General features: G+C 41.3%; 1 protein-coding gene across 1 annotated transcript in view; it reads right to left on the minus strand.

Annotated features, from left to right (window-relative positions):
• Positions 1 to 22457, minus strand: part of CASR (calcium sensing receptor) — a 78292-nt gene that overhangs the window by 20762 nt on the left and 35073 nt on the right. Inside the window, exons 2-4 of the mRNA XM_064505419.1 lie at positions 21755 to 22200; positions 12091 to 12397; positions 7598 to 8479 (exon numbers count right to left, since the gene is read on the minus strand). Of these exons, the coding sequence (XP_064361489.1) occupies positions 7598 to 8479; positions 12091 to 12397; positions 21755 to 21939 (1374 nt within the window). The 5' untranslated portion in view covers positions 21940 to 22200. The remainder of the gene's footprint in view (positions 1 to 7597; positions 8480 to 12090; positions 12398 to 21754; positions 22201 to 22457) is intronic.

The raw sequence follows: 22457 nt of genomic DNA on the forward strand, positions 1-22457 counted from the left end.
CTTGCTTTCAGCCTGTCTCGGGTTTCAACATGCCTTCCTCACTAGGCTTAATCATTTCTAGCTTTTGATTTAAAGTGAGAGACGTGCAACTCTTCCTTTCACTTGAACACTTAGAGGCCATTGTAGGGTTGTTAATTGGCCTAATTTCAATATTGTTGTGTCTCAGGGAATAGGGAGGCCTGAGGAGAGGGAGAGAGATGGGGAACGGCCAGTCGGTGGAGCAGTCAGAACACACACAACTTTTATCGATTGAGTTCGCCGTCTTATATGGGCACGGTTTGTGGCACCCCAAAACAATTACAATAGTAACATCAAAGATCACTGATCACAGATCACCATAACAGATATAATAATAATGAAAAAGTTTGAAATATTGCGAGAATTACCAAAATGTGACATGGAGACATGAAGTGAGCACATGCTATTGGAAAAATGGCATCGACAGACTTTCTCGACGCAGGGTTGCCACAAACCTTCAATTTGTAAAGACTGCAATATCTGAGAAGTGCAGTAAAATGAAGCGTAATAAAACAAGGTATGCCTGTACATGCATAAAAATGCCACTGGTCTCAAATGATTGAGTCAATACATTAGCTAATACTATTCCACAGCAATCGCAGTCCACCTCTCAGCTATACATCCAAATGTAGTGCACAACCAACACTGCATTTAAAGTTTCCCTCTGTGCCAGTCCATACATGCCATGAAACACAGCCCCTTTGCACAGGCCTTTCTTTATTCCTGCTCCGTGTGCCCCTCTGGAGGTCACCAGTTCAGCCTCTGATGGGCTGACCACAACAGCTGCTGAGAGAAGATGCTGTCGTAAATGGCAGAGGGATATCCTCTGTAATGAAAGGCTGGTTAGCCTGACATTGATCCCAGGGAAAAACAGTGGGAAAAGGAGTTTTGAGTTGAGGATCAATTAGGACAAAACTATAGGACAGAAACATAATTACTACCAGTATGGCTTTCAGGAATATAGATCTTGTTAAATACAAGTTTGGTTACCAGACAAACCCCTTTAGAAGTGAATTACCTAAGCTTTACATCTAATGCAAAGCATCCATTAGATGGATCAAGAATTGCCTGACAGATGTCCAAAAGCAGATATCAACAGAGACACATCATCAGTTATGGGTAGTTAATAGGGAATTCCTCCAGCCTTGGTAAACAACTCAGCATTATCCAGTATGTTCATCAATACTCTGGCAGCAAAAATAAAAGTGCTGCTGGGAAAATTTGCAGAAAAAGCATGGATTACCATAATGGTAAATAATAAGAAAGACAAAGCATTCCCCTAGGTTGCTTTCTCACATTTGTGTTTAATACAGTGAAACTGAAAGTTATTTATCAAGGAATAGGAAATTCCAAGCACAGCTACAGAATGAGTACCAAATCCTGCAAAGTACAGCTGAAAACCTAATGTAACCTTTCCATTGCACACTTTGGCAAGAAAGGCTAATGTAACTTGTGCATATATAAACAGGGCAGTAAAAAGTGTATGTAAAGGAGGGATTTTTTTTTCAATATTTGGCTGTGCTGAGACTGTTAGAGCAATATTGAATATATGCCCAAAAGAAAGATGACTAAACAGACAAGATGCAGAAATAAAGCAAAAAATATACCTTACGACTAAAAACCACTATGTTGAAATTATTAAGATAAGACCCAGAAATAATTTGATCAATGTGCATAAATATTTTCTTAAAAAAAAAGACGAGTACTTAATCTGGACTTTTAAATCTAACAGAGGAAGGCCAAATAAGGACCAATGGAACTTAAAGACAATTAAGTTCAAATTAGAAAGAAGACACGATCTGTGATAGGAAGTGTGACCAACCATGGACCATACTAACAAAGAAAAAAGTCTGCTAGTGGGTATGTCTTTGGGGAAAATAAATCTTGTTAAATTCAAGTTTGATTAGCAAACACACCCCATTGGAAGTGAAATAACTAGGCTTTACATCTAATATAAAGCATCTATTAGATGGATCAAGGTTACTTTTTCTGAATGTGCTGTAAATCTACAAATTTATTATACAAAGTAGCTTAAACTGCATGATCATTTGCAAAGTGACCCTCTTTTAACATTTTTGAGGTTCTTGGTAAGGTTTTGTGGAGAGAGATGGTCTCTGGACAAACGAAGGCAGCCATACAGACACAGGGAGAGCACGCTGTCAATGCTATCAGACTCTATTTTGTACTGTATTATGTTTGCTCCTATCTTTACCTACAGCCATGATATGAAAGAACCATCACGGCCACCTAGTCTAGACCTTATGTCACACGTGCTTTGTTTCTCACTTTTAACAAATATAATCCGAAGGAATCCATCAGGTATAATGGGCCCAGGGAACTGTGCTTACTAATGGTGAACAATCTATTAGCAGAAATCCTGACTGAGTAAATGATGTTTTAATGCTCTTAGGATATCATTGTACTGCACGATAATTGTTATGGAAAAGTATCTAAAAGCCTAGGGTAGGCTAATTTTTATTAATTTGTCTAAATTTAATACCGAAAAACATATAACGAATTATCCGATTATTAAAGCTAATAGTAGAGCCTATGGTTACCCTATAAGCTCAGTGTTTTCAGGTAGCATAATTCTCATAGAATATCTTGTATAATCAAAATTTGATTTAAATGTCTTTTCCATGGGGTTGGGGGCAATAGTTTCCTTGTGCATTTTCTACTGGTGATGTTACAGGTCTGGCCTGTCTCCTTTCAATAGAAGAGACATCCAAATAATACTCCATTAATTATCTGCTTAATTGAAGAGCAACACGATACTGTTCTCAGCTGATGACAAATCATTATCTCCAGACTGATGAATCAGAAAACATCTGTTTTTGCCCTTGTGAGGAACTGGCTGTGTTTGTGTGGCACAAATTGCCTACCTCTCATTTTGGTTTCAAATTAACTATTGTTTGCCCTAAATGGCTATTTCCCCCACAAAGGCACACTGATGAGATAGCTTGCTTTTTGTTCATAACAAATATATCTCCAGTTTATTTGTAATGCAGATTAGGTGAGGTTTTGCAATTACCTGATATTCAGCAGCCAACTCTAATTTCATGGCAGTTCTTCCTGTATGACTGTCTCACACAAGCCTCAGTTAATACCTGTTCTGATATTGCTTCATTTTCCATATCACAAACCAGCTGTATTCAATACACTATTTTAATTGCCCAGACAGCCTATATAGTTCAACTGATACAAAACTGATTAGATAAGCCCTTAGGCTCAAAGGTCTGGGGAGACACGTTTCCTAAGGAATCATTCACTTCTTGAAAGCCTTGCAGAATCAATTTCCAGCCATACAGACGTACCTAAAGGTAAAGTTGGAGAAGGCACCAATCCATTTTCAGAATATTTACCTCTTCATAATGGGTATCACCAGCACAGAGGAAGGAACTGTTGGCTGGAAGGTGCACAGCCCTGTAATAAAAGACTTTAGCTGTTGCTAGGTGCAGCCAGTTTGCGCTTTTTTTTTCTTATGGAAGAGCATACAGTAATTTTTCACTAAGTGTACAGTCAATCAGATTTCTAGGCATAGAAGAATTTACATGACTGCCTCCTTAACCTGCTAATCATTTGGACAATGAATATTTCAGCATTCATAGCATACTTTGCCTTAGTGCCTAGGAGAGCTATCCTATTTATTATTCATAAACTGCCCAAAGTTTGCAGCCGCCCGTGTAACCACAGCCTGAAAATCACCTGGGAGTCTAAACTAAGGATGTTTTACACCACGACCTTGTGATGGCACACCTTTGCATCCTCATACCCACAGGAACCCATCTTCCCCATTTAATTGCAATGCTTTTACTGTGAGACAGAAAGAGAGGCCCATAAGCTGCTTGTTGGCAATCAGCAAGAAGACAAATGAATGGTCTCAAATGCAGAGTGGGCTAGGTCTGAGGTAAAAACAGTGTTTTCCTGTTCTCACACAGAAGGAGTATGAAGTAACAAATATCTGCTCTGAAGGACTAACTAGGATCCCTTGCTTGTTTTCCTCGTGTTTTTTGCAGCACCACTCACTGTGTGAGAGGAGAGAGAGGCATCATGGGGGCTCCTGTTAATGCCGCAAAGGGTTATAAATCTTTGCTCAGAGAAGAATTGAAAAAAGAACAGATGGACGGAGAGCTTGCTGTTAGAAGTGGCAATGGGAATAGCTGTGTGAATCAAGACCAAGAAAATCAAGGAACTTGAAGGCCAAGGGAAAGAAGACATGGGAAATCTTATCAAGGAAGATGTTAAGAAAAGAAGGCTACAGCAGCAGACTATTTGAGCTGTTACTGAGACAAAGGACAAAGGGGTAGGGAATTCTGACAAGACATGTTTGAAGATCTACGTGCTATGCTTTCTCAAAGAAGCATCAGTCCAGGACTGCAGAGCCCACATCTCACCTCTTGCCATACCGTCCCACCGCTCGATTCTACAGCTTATGGGACAGCCTGCACTTGGGAGAAGGCAGTCCATGAACAAGAACAACACAGAGCATTAGCTCCACTCAGTACAATCTCCTGAGAAAATCACAGCCGACCAGGGAAAGAGAAAGGGTATCTGGTAATTAGAGGTGATGGAGCCCTTTACAAGGACTCTTTCTGTTATACCATTGGTAGCCTTGTACTTTAATACTTAGTGTTTAGTGTAAAATTTTGCCTTTTCCAAATGCAACAGAAATTGCTTATACATTTTGTTTTGGATTGCCTTGCACCTCTCTACCAGAACAAAATACTTCAAAAAGAAATATTTCATCTGATCTTGATGAATACTGTGCAGGATACAACATACCTAATGATACATGTAGAGAATACGATCTAGTCTTTATAGACATGCTGCACAGCTCAGTGTGCACCTGGACTATCTTCTGCCTTGCAGTAGGGTAGTTTCATAAAACATTACTGTAGCTAGCATATACATTCTTCAGGTTAAGTGCAGCACAGACACCTTACTTAAACAAGTAGCTACAAATAAGTAGAGAACAAAGTTGTTACTATCTGACATTTTAGCTTAGGAGGCACCTAAAAATCCTACCTGCCCTATGGTGAAGCATACTTGGAGCTTTCTCAAACTGTAGATGGTAAATTCATAATAGTTGTATTGCACCCAATTTAACAAACTCACAGTAATTCTGTGCTAGGTTTCATATTGTCCAGTTCAGATGAAATGATCACTGAGGTAAAAGTGTGATTTGTATATACAAACCTACACATACACCCCAAACAAATTATATAAAACAGTTCCCTCCAAAAAGTTTATATTCTGAGTAAAAAATAATAACAGCTAGGAGACAATGAATAAATAATAACTCACATGAGTTAATGGGCTAATGCCATTGAAAGGCAACAAAATTAAATGATACATAATTAAATTGTAGAACACACCATTTATCCTCACAAGCCACCGATCTCAGTGGCACAGGCTGCTCTGGACAGGAGTTTAGGCTAATGGAGCCACGAGTTCATAGGGAATGCCTTATCTGTCCACCACACCACCTGGTTCATGATTTCAGACACTATTAGCAGCTGCTGCCTCCAGTCTCTGGTGTAGAGGCTTCCTAACACCTTCCTCACGCTCTCCGATCACTCTATAATAAGAAAGCCTTGAAATGATTTTGTGAAACAGGAGCAGGCACTGACCACTGGCAGAAGTACCACTGGGAATGAGTTCGATTTGAATAGAAATGTTTTCTTCAAACTTAGATTCTGGTTGTTCAGAAAACCACTCTCTAGAGATGCTGGAGGATGCATGTTTGCAAGATGAACTCATTACCCTAGTGGCTGATGAAAGCTGCCCGAGGGTAATGAGGCGCAATGCCTGAAGTGAAGTAGATGTGCACACAAATCTGGCATTTACCTGCTATTCATGTGTGTGATTTTGAAATGAAGTGAAAAACTGCACAAATATCAAATAAGCTTGATCGCTGCCACAGCCACGTAATAGCGGTCATTTCAAATATACCCTGTTCCCTTTATAGCACCCGCTATTCCTATCCACTCACATTATCCCCTGCATACACTTTCTTGATACTGCTTCCCTCCTTTAGGGCAAGTATGCATACCCAAATACCTGGATCAGTGTGCTTCACATTTTGATATAGTCATCCTTCAGCATCAGACAAGAACACAGAAATAAAAGTACCTTCTTCCCTATTATGGAATCCTTGACAAACACCACACTATTTTACTGTGCTATGGTAGGAATATCCTGCTCTTTTTACTTTCCAAATTGACAAGGCATGAGGGAATGAATCAAAAAATATATTTATTCTGGAACATTTTTACCGAACACAGTCAAAGCTAAAGCTGTCTATGACTTGCCGGCTTCTGCCAGTATGCTCCTGAAAAGCAGAATAGGATTGAAAGACAGAAACCTCAGAAACAGCCAGCAATTGCAGAATTCCCCTAAACCAGGGTCAAATCCCGCACGCATCAACTCAGAGTAAAGTGGTTTCAGTAATCCTGAATGAGGGTACCTAGAGCTAAAGGATACAGGTTTCCCACAAATGCCAAGATGAAACCTCTTAGTTTGAACTCGTTGATATTTATACATTGACTGAGACTAGACAAGAACCAAACTGCAGTTCCCACATGTGAGTGCTGACCCAACATTTGCAAAGTTTGTGGCATGGATAGCCTTTGCTTTGATTAGCCAGAATACAGGAAATTACACATACAAACAGTGATGTGTGATCCTCATTATTTTCAACAGTGTTGTTCTGATTTCAGGTATGTTTGGATCCAAGTTTTCACTGATGGCCAGAGCTGGGAAAACAGAATTTGCTACATATTTGGCATATATTTATTTGATAGTCCTACAAGCTAGTTCTCTTGTTTCAGAGTGTAGAGGATATTAAAAACACATGCTGATTATCACAGTGGATAGCACAATCAAACACATTATGGGGTATGGCATACTCCTAAAGAATCAGAAAACAGAATGCCAGGAATACTATCTATATGCTAGTGAGCAGAATACATCTACTGAATTGGTAAATGTGACTGAGTCATTACTATTGTTTTACAAGTTCACTAGTATCACTGTCAAATCAAGGCAGCTACCCATTATTTGCCAAAGAGCCACATATTATTTTTCTCCATTATTCAACCTGCTTCAGTTCTATCCTATCTAGGCTTAAAACTGTGGAAAAGAATATGGCCTGTATGGAAAATTGCTGTGGGATTGCAAAAGCTGCAGAGCTTGCCAAAGAAAATGAACTCTAAAAACTGTTTTCCTTGTTTATGTGCTCTCTCCAGGCCCTCTTGTTTATGTAAGGGCTCAATGTATGATCAATCAACCATGCATCAGCCAGGCTGCAGTAATTGTCTGTGTGTGCACTTTTGGCCTGTAGCAAATACAAGGGAATTTAACTTACTTTAAACCCCTTTCACCACAGGCAAACCTAACACAAATTGCTTTATATGCACTGTAGGGTGGGAGCATGCGCCTAGCTCACATGCAGCTAAGTCACAGGAGCCTGACTGTATGTCTGAGACTCAAGATTACTAAAGGCACTCCTTCCCCTGGAGGGCTCCTGGAGAGCTTGCCTTTTCTCTGTAGGCATATTGCATACTAATGAAAGACTTACCTGCCATGCCTCGACCTTCTTAATATCTGCACATGATCCATTAGTGAAGAGTCCTTTCCCAGGGGTACAGGTGTATATATCCTGCAAAGCATGGGCAATAGAATAAACTGCCAAGTATACATTATAGGATATCCGCAAGTGCGTGTAGTCCATGTATGGTGTCTCCACACTGGTGATATTCTCATCCCCTGTGCACGGAGGACGGAAGGCAGCTGTACCGTTTCCAGCTCCTAGGCTTTCTTCATGGCCCTTGTGGAAGGAAGCTGAGGTTGGGGAATTTTTGGACCCATCAGGGAGATAGCAGTTAAATGTTTCCTCCCAAAACTCCTTGGCAAAGCCATTGTTGGTAGACTTCTTGGGATGCACCTTCTGCAGAAACTCACGAAAGCCTGGGATCTGTCCTGCCTTCAGCGCAAACCCAATGGTGCTGCCGATGACACGGAAGAATTCTGGCATGGCTATCAAGGACGAACTGGCCCAAGCCTCACTCGCTAGCCAGATCTTGCCAGTGATGTTTCGCCTGACTATCTCTTTGATGAGGGGTTCCAAGTCTGGGCCACTGGAGAAGACGACAATGACTCTTGCAGTGGAATTCTGGATGACCTCCACCACCTGCTGGATCTCCTCTTCATCTGAGTACTGGGAGATGAGCTCACTGAAATCAATGCAGATGTCTCTCTCCTCCGCCTCCTCACGAAACTTTTCAATCCCTGGCCGGCCGTAGTCATCATCAGCTGCAATCGTTCCCACCCAGTTCCAGCGAAAGTATTCAATGATGTCTGCCATTGCAGTGGCCTGATGCTCGTCATTGGGGATTGTGCGGAGGAAGGACTTGAACTGGTTCTTATTGCTCAAAAGACGACTGGATGAGGCATAGCTGACCTGCAAGAGCACAGGGAAAAAGCAACACAGACCATGAAGGAGACTGACTGGGAATAAATTATCTACATCTATCTAGCATCACTGTCAACCTGTGTAAACTCAGACATGGTGAAAGGAGAGCTGGGCACCACACTGTCAGCAACATACTCTTAGCCTTTGATTGCACATCATCCACCCTGAGAGTCTGTATGCTCTTGTAGCTGTGAACATCTTACAGAGGCGCAAATACTCGAGCAGCTGCTCAGACCCGAGAGGCTGGAGCAAGCACGTGTGCACCTGTTCAGTCAAGGATCTGAGGAAGAGACACAGACACTAGTTTGGAGGAATGGCAAAGAGGTTTGCCACAGGTTGCCTATGCATGCACGTCTGTGCGCTTCCTGACAAATCCAGAAACAAGAACATATCCTTCAGATAAATTAAGACCGTGCACATAATTCAGGAAAAATGCAAACTTCTGTCCTGAACTGGACATGAGACAGCAGCCTTGTATTGTCCTCCCAGACCTACTGTGAAGAGCATTATTTGTCTCTCTTTGCCTGTCATCTCCCTCCCCGTCCTTAAACAGGCTCCATCAGGAACCATATGCAATATCCTTGCTGGCCGCAGTAAGAGGAATGTGATCTACATCAGTGGCCTTTACCCTGGGGAGTGTTAAAGTAATATTGGTCAATATTACCTTAGCACTATTTCCTGATTCCTGACCAGAATCAGCAAAGAAGTCAGTAGGCATTCCACACTCCATGAACCACTGTCTTGCAGTTAAAATGGGATTTTTGTCTCCTTTTCTAAACCTACCAAGAAATGTTTTATTTTTCCTAATCAGAACAAGTGCCATATGCTCTCAGGATATAGTTTGGATTTTCCAGAAGTAGGAAGAAAACAATAAAATCCAAAACAGAATAGTTGAGATCTGAAGAAGTTCTAAAACTCAGGTATCTTTGCATTTTGAGATTGGTATCTGAAGTCTTTAGGACTTCCTCTTACTTTGAAAAGATCTCTAAACAGTTCATTTTGCACAGAGTGGAAATCTACACAAAACCTTACCTCCTCCTTAAACTCTGCCATTTAATGCTTAAGACTTGAGCTCTTCTGCTAGAAGGATGAAAAAAAAGGAGCTCTCCTAATGCTCTCCAAGCACCACAGGAGCAAGTCCCTCCTTTCATACAGCTACACCCTCCCCTAGAGAGGCTCATGGCCAGTGCTGCCCTCATCTCCTACTACCTACGGTCCTGCACATGGTATAGGGGATCTGACATCTGAATTTCCTTTTTGTGTATCTTAGGTGTACAACAGCCAGGCCTGGATGCACCAAGGGAGTGTCACTTTAGTGCAGGTTACAGTGGCCTCCCCATTTCGACCTTAGCACTGCCCATTCCTTTTGGAGCCTCAGAAGCTGTCCTAGCATACTTTTAAAGGTGCAAAAGCCTATTTTTAATGATTTCCCTCCTTCTTAACTACTTGGAATTTTATAGGATACACTGAGATAAGATATTGAGAAATAGAAATAGAAAGAGAACAGAAGTCATAACATTTTCAGTTTCTATGTCAACGGAATGAGTAATGAGCCTTACATTAATTATAAAATATATCTCCAACTTATACCGAAAAGTAGGGTCTATTAAGCATGGATTTTTGCTAATGGCCTTGCTATAAATGGCAGAGATAATGCATATTCTAATGCTGCCTGACAACTCCCATTTTAAAAGCCTGCTCTCAGCTGTCAAACTTTAACCATCTGGCTAAAAATTTGTTCCACATTGAGAACTGAACCTCCTGACATCTATCTGTTTCTGTAACCCCTAGATAAGAATACTTCCTTGTAACATAAACACCATTCCCTCCTCAAAGGAAAATTCTGAGAGCTGCAACAACCTATTTTTTTCAGTTCAGCCCACCAACCTTTCTGAGCAGGCCCTGTTCACCTGGCAGTGTGATGTGCAACTTAACAGTATGCCTTAAAATGCCATCACAGTGCTTATTACATCCCCACCTTCCAATGCTACTATGGGCAATGCTTAGATAGCATATGTTGGTCATAGCTCAAACCATTCTTCCCTTGCACTGATACTGAATGTCCATCTCTTTAGATTTCTTATATGAGCAAGGGAGTCAGACTGCATTAAATAGATAAGAAATATTACTGTGCACCAGGCAAGAATCACTCCCTCTTCACTGGTGGTACAGAATGGAACTGGAAATCTGGCTGAAATAAAGGCATGTACTCTCAGGACAGACTGAGAGTACAGTATCACAGAATATTGTCACAAGGCCTCTTATAAGGTCTGGCAACCGTGTTCATTTTAGCAGAGGAATTGGAAATATTAGACTATACAAGACAATGTGTAAGTGGATAAAGCCAAGCATTGCTTTTGAAAAGTTCTCTTCAGTATGGAAATCTGAAGGCAAAAGCAATAACATGAAGCTATAAAGTGCCAGCCTCATACTCAGGTTAGGGTCTTGGCAGAGCAACAAGTCTATCAGACAAAAGGATGGGACTGTGGACGTCTGCACCAGCCCCAGTGGAGTCAGCAGGCAGCAAGAAGGATGCAGAGACACAGGAGCTGGCACAAATGCCCTGCCACACAAATGACACAAGGACAAGGAGGGGCATATCCACATTCTCTCATAAACGTTGTTTTGGAGGCCCTAGGGCAAAAGAAAGGCAGGTCAGCTGTGAAGCACCTGATCAACAGAAGCAATAACTTTACAGATCACCAACTTGAATAAATGAAAGATACTGAGGGATGTAAGAGTGGCTGGCAATGACTGAGCTCTGCCGTACTGAGCTCTGTGGGAGGGAGGCATGACTAGACCGTGACCGCAGTGAAGGCACATCAGGACTAACCTGTCATGGCTGACAACGGCCAATGACTTATCTAAATTATCAGCATTCCCAAACTAAACCATTTTAGAGGCTACCTTCCCCCTAGACTAGATTATTGTTGGCTGGATGCTGTTATTTGGCTGCCTGGTAACCTTTGTGTTTGGGGATTACAAATTTCTAGCAAGACAGATATTTATACCATAAGAACCACCCCAACCCCCACCCACATACACACAATTTTTATTGTTTCTCTCCTTGAGAGTCTATTTTAAGTGGCAAAGACTGAACAAGCTGTGGAGGCTGGACTCCCCTGGAGCCCTTCTGGTGTGCAGGCAGGACACATTGGCAGAGTGTGGGATAGAGAACTTGGCACAGCCACTGCATTTGCCAAATACATATCTGGTGAACGTGAGACTTAAGTCTTGTATTTCTCACCAGCATTTATTCAGTTTGATTTGACTTACTAAGTCTAGAGGGAAATAAACTGCATTCTGTCATGTAAACTGTTATCCCACTTTAAAAGCCAGTGCTCTACATCACTGTGTTGCCCCTGAGCCCATTGGTACAGTTAGGGCTTCTGCATTTCTAAACTTCCTTCTGTTTGAAACAGAGATGGATCGTGTAAGACAGCAGCGCACCTCCCTATCACAGTTCTGTAAACATACTTAAAGATCTCCCTCAAGCAGCAATCTCTCCCCCCCGCCCCCCCATACTGCACACCTGGCTAGTGCTGCAGAGCAGAGACGCAAGCCACTTTGTAAGCTAAACAAGACAAGCGAATGCATACCTGAGGTATGTAGAAGAGTCCCAGCAGATTGGCCACAGCAGTAGAGATCCCGGAGCCGGTTGCGCCCACGACTGCAATGGTGGAAGGGATATGTTCGGAGCAGTTGCAGAATTCGTCCAGGTTCAAGGAGTCTATCTTGTTCTGGGCCACAAAACTCAGGGTCGCCTCTAGGGCTTTAGAGACTGTATTGCAAGTGTCAAATATCCTGTATCCCAAGGTCATGTTGGGAAGGAGAGTTGGGCTACTGTTTATTTCTTCTATGGCAAAGATCATAGCTTGTAGCCAGCGGAAGCCTCGGAAATTATATCTGGGAGTGAGAAACAAATAATAGAGAGTGAGAAGGCATCAAACAGAAGAGAGGAGACCAGGACTGAGACAGAGAACAAAAGATTCCAGATACAAAAGGCAAACGCCACTTATTACTTAGCTCAGTCTTGTATGCTAGTGAATTCAGAAAGGTTTCTTTTTTCTTCAGTGGTTACAGAAGAGACATGCACATGCTGCAAGGTTTTGTTCTGGTTTTCAACTCTTCAGGTTTGGGAGCTCAGTTCAGTGGTTGTGGGGATGAGATGAATTTTTTTAAGTCCCGTAAAGTCTGGGAAAGTTGAGAGAGATCACACCTGGAGTGGTGGTTTTGGCCTGTCCCTTCCAGTCAGGATATTAAACCTGGATCTTGTGATTCCTGAGCAAAGGCTTTAACACAAAACTATCTCTACCAGATTTCCTTCTGTGCTCCTCTGACACATTTCTGAATGCAGACGGCAGTGTCTGCTTAGCCCTGTGCTCAGCAGGATGCTGTCAGGGACTTAGGTTCAGGGATGCTCGGTGTGTAAATCGTTAGAGGTGTTAGGCAGGCAGTGTGAGCTGAGACACTCAGCACTGGCTGTCTCTGGATATGCAAGTGCCTGCTAGCCCCGCAGAGGAAAATTCAGGCATCTGTAACACTGGGCCTCACATCACACATCTCACACTGCGAAAGAGGGCACAGTCAACCTGGTTATACCACAGAATAGATAAATACTGTAAATTTAAATCATAGCATAACTTGTTAACTTGTTAATTTGGTACTTCAGTGTTTTCATCAAAGAATAACTTTTCTCTTTATTATAGTGCTGTCATCCATTTGTTTTAGACACGAGCTAAGAAGCTGTGGCTGGAGCTAACCCAGGGTTAGGGAGCAGTGTCAGGAATGGGCTGCAGGACCTGGGGGTCTGTGTTTAGAGCATCACATGCTCTAAACGAACTGTTGATCAAAGTTGTTGAGGTGATCAAAGAAGTTGATGTGGGGGTGAGTGACTATTAATCCAAGGGAGAGAGAAGCTTTTTTTATGGAAAGCAGCAGAAAGTAGCTTTGCCATGTGCCATTCCTAAGTTTTGCTTACTGTGTTTTCTCCTGTAAAGCTGCAAAAGCAACCAGCTGTGTGCCTGTGAAGCTGCCATGTTTTGGGATAATTCAGCTGGGATAGCAGAATTTTTCATGAACTGCTACCTGCCCTTCCTTATGATGTATTTATTACCTGTCAGGAGAGCAGTGAGTTTGCAGAGTTTTGAGTTGAGCCATGGCTGAAAACAGGAAGGTGCTGAAGCTGTTAAGCTTGAGATTCACTGGAAAAACTGATGGGACCCAGAACTGTGGAAGAGCCTTGGGAAACAGCTAATCTAAGAATAGATTCATTTTAAAGTGGTAAATTTCAGGTTTCAGATGAATGCCATTTTGAAATGTTTTGAGATATATTTCAATTACCACCGTGAAGGTTTCTTAAGATAAGCTATATCCAATCATGGACTTTCAATCTCTGAGATGTATGACCCAAACATTTTTTAATTACTGGATAAAATGAACCGCTTCCAAAATTGATATTAGCTACATCTGACTTACGCAACACTGAATGAGCATAACCACATTACTTCCATTCTAGGAATTTTATCTGGTTTATCAGGGATCAGAAGTTCTAAAGGTATCACATCTAAGGTTTACCTTTAAGTGTTAAAAGCGTCATTTATTCAACTTCATTTCAGCTCTTCCAGAGATCTTTGGCCAGCTTCCAAAAGAGGTTCTGCTCTGAGGTTGCGCCTCAAAGAACAGACAACATGGTTTCATTACAAAGCTCTTCAGCAGCTTTAAGTCATAAGCTTGGGGCCAATAAAAATCCTTATTTATAATTTATGACCAAATGGACAGCTTTTCTTTTTTAAGGTCACTCTCTAGAACATGGACATCCACTAGAACATGAAATTGTGTATTAAATTTAGAAGTAATTTGGTCATTAAAAATTTTTTTTTTGCTCTAGTTCCAAAGCATTGAGGAGTGAGATGCAATGGAAGAGCTCTGAAATAAAAATGCAGGTCTCTGAGGGAATGAGGCAGTCAATGTTCTGTACAGAAAAAAAATGTACTGGGCCAACCAAGCTGCCTCACATGGTCAGTAATGCACTCCACAAAGATCAGAAGGGCAGCAAGGAAGGGTTTTATGATACTTCTTTTTAAAAAGCTAAATGTATTCAAAGATAATTTTAGTTAAAATGAAAACAGAATTTGAAGCAAGGAACTATGTTCAGGCTCCCAATGTAAAGGAGAAAAACATTAACAGATTTTATATATTTCAAGGGAGATTGCTGAGAAGCTGGGAAGTTCAAAGGTACCACTATTCAACTGTGAAAAGCCTCATACATTCCAATCTGTGTGAACAAAAAATTACGCCAGCTCACATTAAATTACACATGTGGAGTATGACACAGAAGTTAGATTGCATTTTATGGCTGTTTAACAGCAATTTAATTCAGATTTTAAAAATGCAGAAACATTTCAGGTGGTATCTTCAGAATCAATGAAACTGGACTATCTTCCCCTTGCCTTCAAAGAATGTGTTTGCCATTTAATTCAGCAGATGCAGGCTGAGGCCCATGATACATAACTGCTTTTATTTTCCTTTATGACATATGTTATTGATTAACTTTTATTTACAGCATTTGCTCTACCTACTAAAGTTTGGATTGGTTTTATTTTGGAAGGGAAAGGAGCGCTGGAGGTGTTGTCTGGGAGTTAAACTCCAAAATGTCTTTGAAATGCTTTTGATAATTTACCTCCAGCCAAACTAGTATGGACAGGGGATGTGCAATTCTCCTCAGTCACACCTCTGCTGGTATCAGTGCCAGCAATTCACCAGAAGATGATCAGATGGGTTAGAGACAAACACACCTAGCTCTATCTTCTCTAATATTGTGACTCTTGATAGAACTTCAAACGAGGTCTCATTTTGATAACACTGATATACTGTTATATCTGATACCATACCAATGCTAACACTGATATAGTCAGATGAAGGGAGCTCTGCTATACTGGTTTAACTGAAGAATGATTAACATTTCCTTCAAACCCTGTGTGGGACTTGTGTGGGTACGACGCCAGCAAAGGGCTACAGATAGATTTCTCTTGGCTCGGTGTTTGAAACTGGCAGCATGTTGCACACAACCAGGTGACCTTGTGCTGCTGCTGTGACTGATGTGACTGGTCACCGTAATGTTCTATCAGCCATGCAGAAATTTCACTGGGAATTTCCACGAAGAAACAGCAACATCCAAAGGATTTAGTAACAGAAGAAAACTTTTCATTAGACTTCCAGTGTCCATATCTTTAAATAGTCACTGAAAGTAAGTGAAAAAAAGGAGCTTCCAAAACTTATTTTCTGACAGATTATTTTTACAGCTCCATTGGCATGGTCTTGTATTTTAACGTTCCTAAGATGTGCTGCTACAAAAAGTGGCCTGTAAGCTCTAAATGAGAGTTTAATGTAAATAATTCAGTGCCCAAAGATGTAGGCAGGAATTTCAATTCACACTCGTTCTTTAACTGCTTCCGCTCTCTCATGCCCATTCTCCCACCTCTCTCTCAGGCCTGGAGCATGCAAGAAAAACAAGCAGAGAAATCAGAAATGACTTCTACAAATTCTCATCTGAATTTTCCCATCCCCAGGGGATGGATTATCTTTGCAGCCCAGTTCGCCAGCTAGTAAACTCACAAGATCTCACTCATTCAAAGAGGTTTCTTTCCAGTTGGTCTAAACGTGTCCATCCAGGGATGTTCAGGAAGGCTAAAATGTCTCAATTAATGGGCAAATTAAGGGTATATAAATGAAGGAACATAAAGTCACTTATATGGTTTGAGCTCCCCGGAACTCCATGACCTGTGAAAGCCAACACTAGCACTGAGACTGCCTTGCTGGGACCTGAGCACAGCCCTACACAGGCTGCATGGCCCATGGGGTTATGAAATCTGAGATGTGTGTGTGTTTGATAACTTGTTTCACCCCAGTCCCTTTTTCTTTCCCCATGAGGCTAGCACCTCCAGCCTCCCTCCCCACATCACCACCACACAGCTGGATCTTTGGCCAGACTGGCACTTACAGCACAGGCTGGGTTAGGAAACATGCCACTCCCGACCCTTGCTCAGGCTGTTCTCTAAGTTTCCCCATGTGTAAGATGCAGCCAAAGCCACCAGTTGTATGAGGGACTGTCAGAAAGACTCAAGGGCTGCAGAGCTTACTTACTCTGCAAGAAACCCTGAAGAGAAACCTGAAATCCTGAAATATTGTTTGCTTGTTTATTTGGTTTGCTTTGAACAGCTCATACTGCCTGGATCCAGCAGGGAAATGGGGATCTGTTAGTCCGTATAAAGGAGCAATTCACAGCTTCATGTTGCATATTGACCTTCATTTATCAAAACCTGCAAGCCACCAAACTAAAACCAATAGGATATGAGGAAAAAGGAGGACAAAGTAATGTAAAAGGTCTAAGCATAGCTTTCACTTACCCTCTCATAGCTGGTATGTACTTCAACTCAAAATGGTGACAAAGGCTGCAAGCATCTCAGATCACACCAGTACTCTTTTCTTTCTCTGGTGGTTGTATTTACATCCTAACTTCTCTGTCCTCTCTAAATTTCCAGTACATTAATAAGGTATAATTGCTACTAGTACTTACTAGCACTGCTATTACTAAGACATGTAAAGGTGAGAACTTTGGTCAATTGTAGGATTCCCCCAGTCAGAAGGGTACAGTGAGTTGCTTACCATTCTCAAAAAAAAAAAAAAAAAAAAAAAAAAAAAAAAAAAAGAAAGAAAAAGAAAAAGAAAAAAAAGACTCAGAAAGAGGAAAAGGAAATAATTTGGTTTTAGAAGGGAAGTTCTAAACAGTACAATATTCATTTGGTTCCCTAGTTGGATTAGCAAATATATCCACAAGGCAGAGTGTTTAGGAGTAGAATTAAAATTCTTTCATCTCTCAGATAGACACACTGACTCAGTGAGCTAAAATGTTCTGAAGCTGTGCTCTGTGAAACTGTGCACTATGACATGAGGATGATGTTTTACCACATAATTTGAAAGCTCTGTGCCATAGTGTGGAACCTTGACTGGACTGCTAATCAGAATTCAGGGAATATGCATAAAAAATTATGACATAGTGACACCATATTGGCAACACTGTAGCTCAACACACTGAGGATATATTCTCATTGCAAACATTACTCATTAGAGTAAGAGGAAGCCATGGGTACTGCCCACCTGTGCTATAATACTAACAATACTACTAACAATACTACTACTACTAGTAATAATATAATGAATCTACCTGAAATTGAAAAAGGACAGAGAAATTAAGTTATGAATAAGCCTCTGTGGGTGCTGGCAGAAAACAGGGGTCATGGATAGTGTGTACTGTACTCAGTTTCTGTCTCCATTGTATACATCAGATGTGTGACAGCAAATGTTATTCGGAAAGCTGCTGTCACAGTACCTGACGAATACAAAGACAGAAGATGTTTCTATATCAAATACAGGATCCTTGGTTGCTTAAGCAATAAACTATGTAATATTTCTAAAAAACAGGAAACAAAATTCCTGTCACTTTCCATATACCTATCTTACATTTGAGGTGGCAAAATCAGGGGTTTTCACTTTGGACTCTACAATTCAATGCTTAAAGCGTGAAGAGACATTTCCAGTAGAACCAGCACAAAAAGAACTATGAAGAAATTGTTACTGTTCTTTTTTCCTTTCACTGCTGAGTATATAATTTTTCAAATAATCATGTGTGAGGTATGCACAGTAGATTTAGGTCAGTATGCCTGCTGAACTGTGGAGAAAGTTTGCAGTACCACAAGAATATAAAGAGTGTGCACACTGAAAGAGCGGAGGGACAACTGTCCTACCCATTTTGAGAAGCCCTGTTTAAAAGTATAGGGATGGAACTGAAAACAGCTAAATGCCTAGAAAATGTTCAAACAGCACAGATTGAGTTGAACAGTCCTCAACAGAAAGGGAAGCCACATTTCTTATATTGCTTGACACTAAGCTGCAGAAGAGACAAGGGCAACCCACCCCTAGAATTTCAGTGGGACCCACAGGTCTTTGCTTGGGCTCAAAGCCAGGAGCCTGTCATACCATCTGATGACTTGTTGCTATTGCTGCCTAATGGAGGAGAGGATGAGGAAAGAGAGAGGGTGCCCACATACTCCTAAACAGGCTGGATCTAATTTTTCTGTGTGATAAGAGACAGCTCTTTAATACAGAGTTTAAAAACTGTACACAGCTGTCTAAAAAGGGGGCAGATATATAACTGATTAGCCACAGCTTTAGAAAGATACAGCAGCACTGGAGAAGGCTCAGAGAAGGGCAACAAGGTGTAGAACAGATTTTGCCCCAGGAACAAGCAAGCAGGTTAGAACTCATCAAGCAGGAGGAAGGAACAACTGAGGGGGACAGAGCCGAGATTAGTCACATCTTGAGCGACAAGGGCAACGTGAACAGTGAAGGGTTGTTTGCTTTCTTAGGAGCAAGGGGGACTCCAAGTGAAGTTAGTCGCAGCAGGTTCAAAGCAAACAAGGTGTGTGTGACTAAACTGGGGAACTGTGTTCTGCTGAAGGCTGCGGATGCCAAAAACTTAGAAGGGTTCAACAAGGGATCGAATTAATTCATAGAAGAGAAATCCATTGCAGGATAATTTAATACTAAAGATGTCATCCCTCATTTAGCAATCCCTGAGCTGCAAATTGGTAGGCACTAGCAGCTTTCGTGAAAGTTTTGCCACTTGCTTTCCCCGCAGTACTGTTAGCCAGGCATTTGTTTTTGGCCTCTCTTGGAGACAGGATATTAAGCTAGAGGAGCTTTGGTTTGGCCAGGTACAGCCATTCCTATGTTCCTTTAGTGGATTTCTCATCCTACAAAAGATTTTGACACTGCAAGGTTGGGAAGACTCTACTTTGGAAAGAAACTGAAACCTATCAATTTTTTGAAGAAAATATGATTGAACCCATTCCAGGCTAGCCAACTGCCCAGAAATTAAGAAACTCAATTATGATATGAAAGACACTAGCTAAAAAGTCTTAGCTCATTTACTGGTGAACAAATTGGGCTCTTAGAGACAGCATGCACAACCCTGCCTCAGCCTACTGCAAGATCAGAGAATTCAAAATTAAAAGGCACCACCATTTTTGTCTAATGAGACCTCTGTGTAAGTCAGGCAACAGGACTTCTCTGAATTAAGTCCTGCTTGAAATAGAGAATCCCTGTCAGGAAAAATATCTGCTCTCAATTTAAAACATTTCAATAACAAGGAATTCACCACAGCCCATAAACTGTCCCATACATTAATTACCTTCATTACTAAAATCTGATGACTAGATTCAAGAAGTCTTTCTAACCCAACCTCTTCTGAATCGACCCTTTCCTGGAAATTGGCGTTTTCTGGTGAAGACCTGTGGAAAGAAACTGCTTCCAGCTACCTCTGGTCAAATCATCCCCTTGTTCCTTTTGTCATTATGACTAGCTCTGCAGCTAAATTTCTGCCTTTCATTAAATATTCTCTCTATATTTGCACTGTGCTATCAACCCATGATTTATCCAGTTCTTTGAAGGAATCAGGCAAAGTGGCCCAAGTGCCTCTTTAGTCAACTCCTTTCCATCTGCCACTCCTTGGTGCAAGGATAAGGGGAATACAGATCCTAATCCAGCAAACTCAAGGTGGGAGATGCCTTTTGACAGATCAAATGCCACCCACAAGGAGCTCCCAATGGGTCCATAAGACAGCCTGTCTGGCTGCTCAGGATTTTCCCAACGTCGGCAGCACTACCTCATTATAACAAAGCTTTTGGACAATCACACACTAGCAGTACTTCTGGGGGAACAGACTGCTTCATTCTTCAGTGATCCATTCTCATAATGCATCCCTGTCAAAACAGTTACCAAGACCAAGCCAGCACTGACAGAAATGAATGCTACTTTCAGTTTACAAATATCGGCATTGTCCTGCCTACCTCATGGAGGAAATGAAGAAGGCAATGGGAGCTGAAAATATCCATTGCTCTTCAACCTCCCGCTTTTAAAATACTGCTTCCGGGAGAGAGAAAATACTGAAACAAGCTGAAATTCTGTCAGAACTTCTTACTCCACAAAGTAGACATTGCACATTCATTTCATTCATGACATTCATGTGCATGCACAGAATAAACCAGAAGAATGCCTGTTTAATTACACTTTCTGGGTGCTTCCTATAAGAGCATTTGGGTATGATCTCTTAACCTAGATGGATATGTCCTGTTCAATATCTCAGTGGGTAACCACACCTGGAATCTATAAGTGCAGCAGGAATAATGTCAGCAATTTTTCATCACCATCTCCAACAAAACTGAACTAGATCCCCACTGTAGGACCAGAGGTCAAAATAATTCTAGACATATTATTATTTCCTATATGATTACAGAAGAGGTCTCATGACAGCGAAATGCTTTCCCATGCATGGTGATGACAAAATTCCACGCCAATTGCATATATTTTGTCTGTGTGACATTTCAGTTGCAATCAACTTCTGGCACACGTCCCATTTCTAAATTGCTATGTGTATTATCTGCAGGATTGTAAGGTTAAAAATCTCTCATGTTTCATCATAAAAATGGCTACACTTCAGTAATAAGAGAAGCTATTCTCACGTGTATTACCCCCTCTCCCTCCAGGCCTAAGTGCCAAAGATGTAAACAAAGTCTATACGCATTGTTTACACAGAAGAAGACAACTTTGGGTGAGGAAAGTCTGAGTAGAGAGTTCAAGCCTTCATAAAAGTCCTAAAGGGACAGCTGTGTTTAGCAGGATTTTTCAAAAGCAGTGAGCTGTCCAACTCTTACCTCTTCACTTGTTTAGGCAACTAAACAGTTTGCAAAGTGCTTAGAAGATGAGAGGCAGAACTGAAAAAGAACCTAATATATGATTTCCAAGCTATTTTTCTATGCATTGACTGTAGTCAAATGGACTTAAAGGCACTACTGGTTATTTTCCTTCCTTCTTCTAGGAAAGCTTATTTTAGGATACTATTCAAATATCCACCGTGGAGGACAAGACAGATCAGTGTATTTGTGTTTTGTCAGCTTTGGCGAATATGGATTGCCCTCTTCCACTGTCCAAATAATACTAACCATAGTCTTTAACACATACACTTTCTATCTTTACACACCTGTTTTTTTCTATTCTTTACACCATGCTTTCCCATTACTTTGCAGAACTCAGCTCTCTACAAGCATCAGATCACAGACCATTATTTACTAGCCTGTCACCACTAGTTGAGAAAGGTCGAGACTCCTCCACCAAGACTTTTTATTTTCTTTTTTTATGGCTTACCTTATACACTCCACTGATTCTGGTCTTGATTTTAGATCCTGGTCTTTAGCAGCCACTCCAAAATGAATGGGGAACAATCCTCCAAGAATAATGTCTCCCTTTTTCTGTGCCCGCTGGTTTGGTCCATAGGCAGCAGTGTTCCAGGCAAATACCAAAAGAATCAAGCAGCAGCTATATAAAGTCATTGTTCCTCTTTTTACCAGGAGGTTATAGGATGCAAAAAGATGATGTAAGAAAGCAAGTGGATCTAGTAATGCCAAGTAAGCTTTTTCTTTCCCTAATACAGCACAGGGAAGATTTGTGACACATGTCTGCAGGGAGCTAAGCAACAGGGTGAGAGCCACAGTGCTGGTATTTCTCTCTCTATCTTCTCCATTGCAAACCAACAATTCAGTTGTCCTTGGTTCTTCATAACCAAAGCACTACGGAGAGCCCATCTTTGAGAACTGCAAAAGAAAGATATGAAAAGTGATCCCAGCTACATATCAGAGCCCACAGTAGTTCTGCTTTGTCAAATCAACCTCTCCATACGCACGCAAGGCCGCCCCCACTCAACGACCTGCCCAGGACATATCCTAACTTTGAAAGAACAAGTCGGGCACCATTTTATGATCTCAGCCACACCTTCTCACTGATGAATACAAGGGACTATCCTCAGCCTTTTTCAAATAAGTGTCATGGATTCTTTCAGATGCCTAATTCT

Source organism: Dromaius novaehollandiae, chromosome 1 (genome assembly GCF_036370855.1).
Source record: "Dromaius novaehollandiae isolate bDroNov1 chromosome 1, bDroNov1.hap1, whole genome shotgun sequence".
NCBI classification, from domain to species: domain Eukaryota; kingdom Metazoa; phylum Chordata; class Aves; order Casuariiformes; family Dromaiidae; genus Dromaius; species Dromaius novaehollandiae.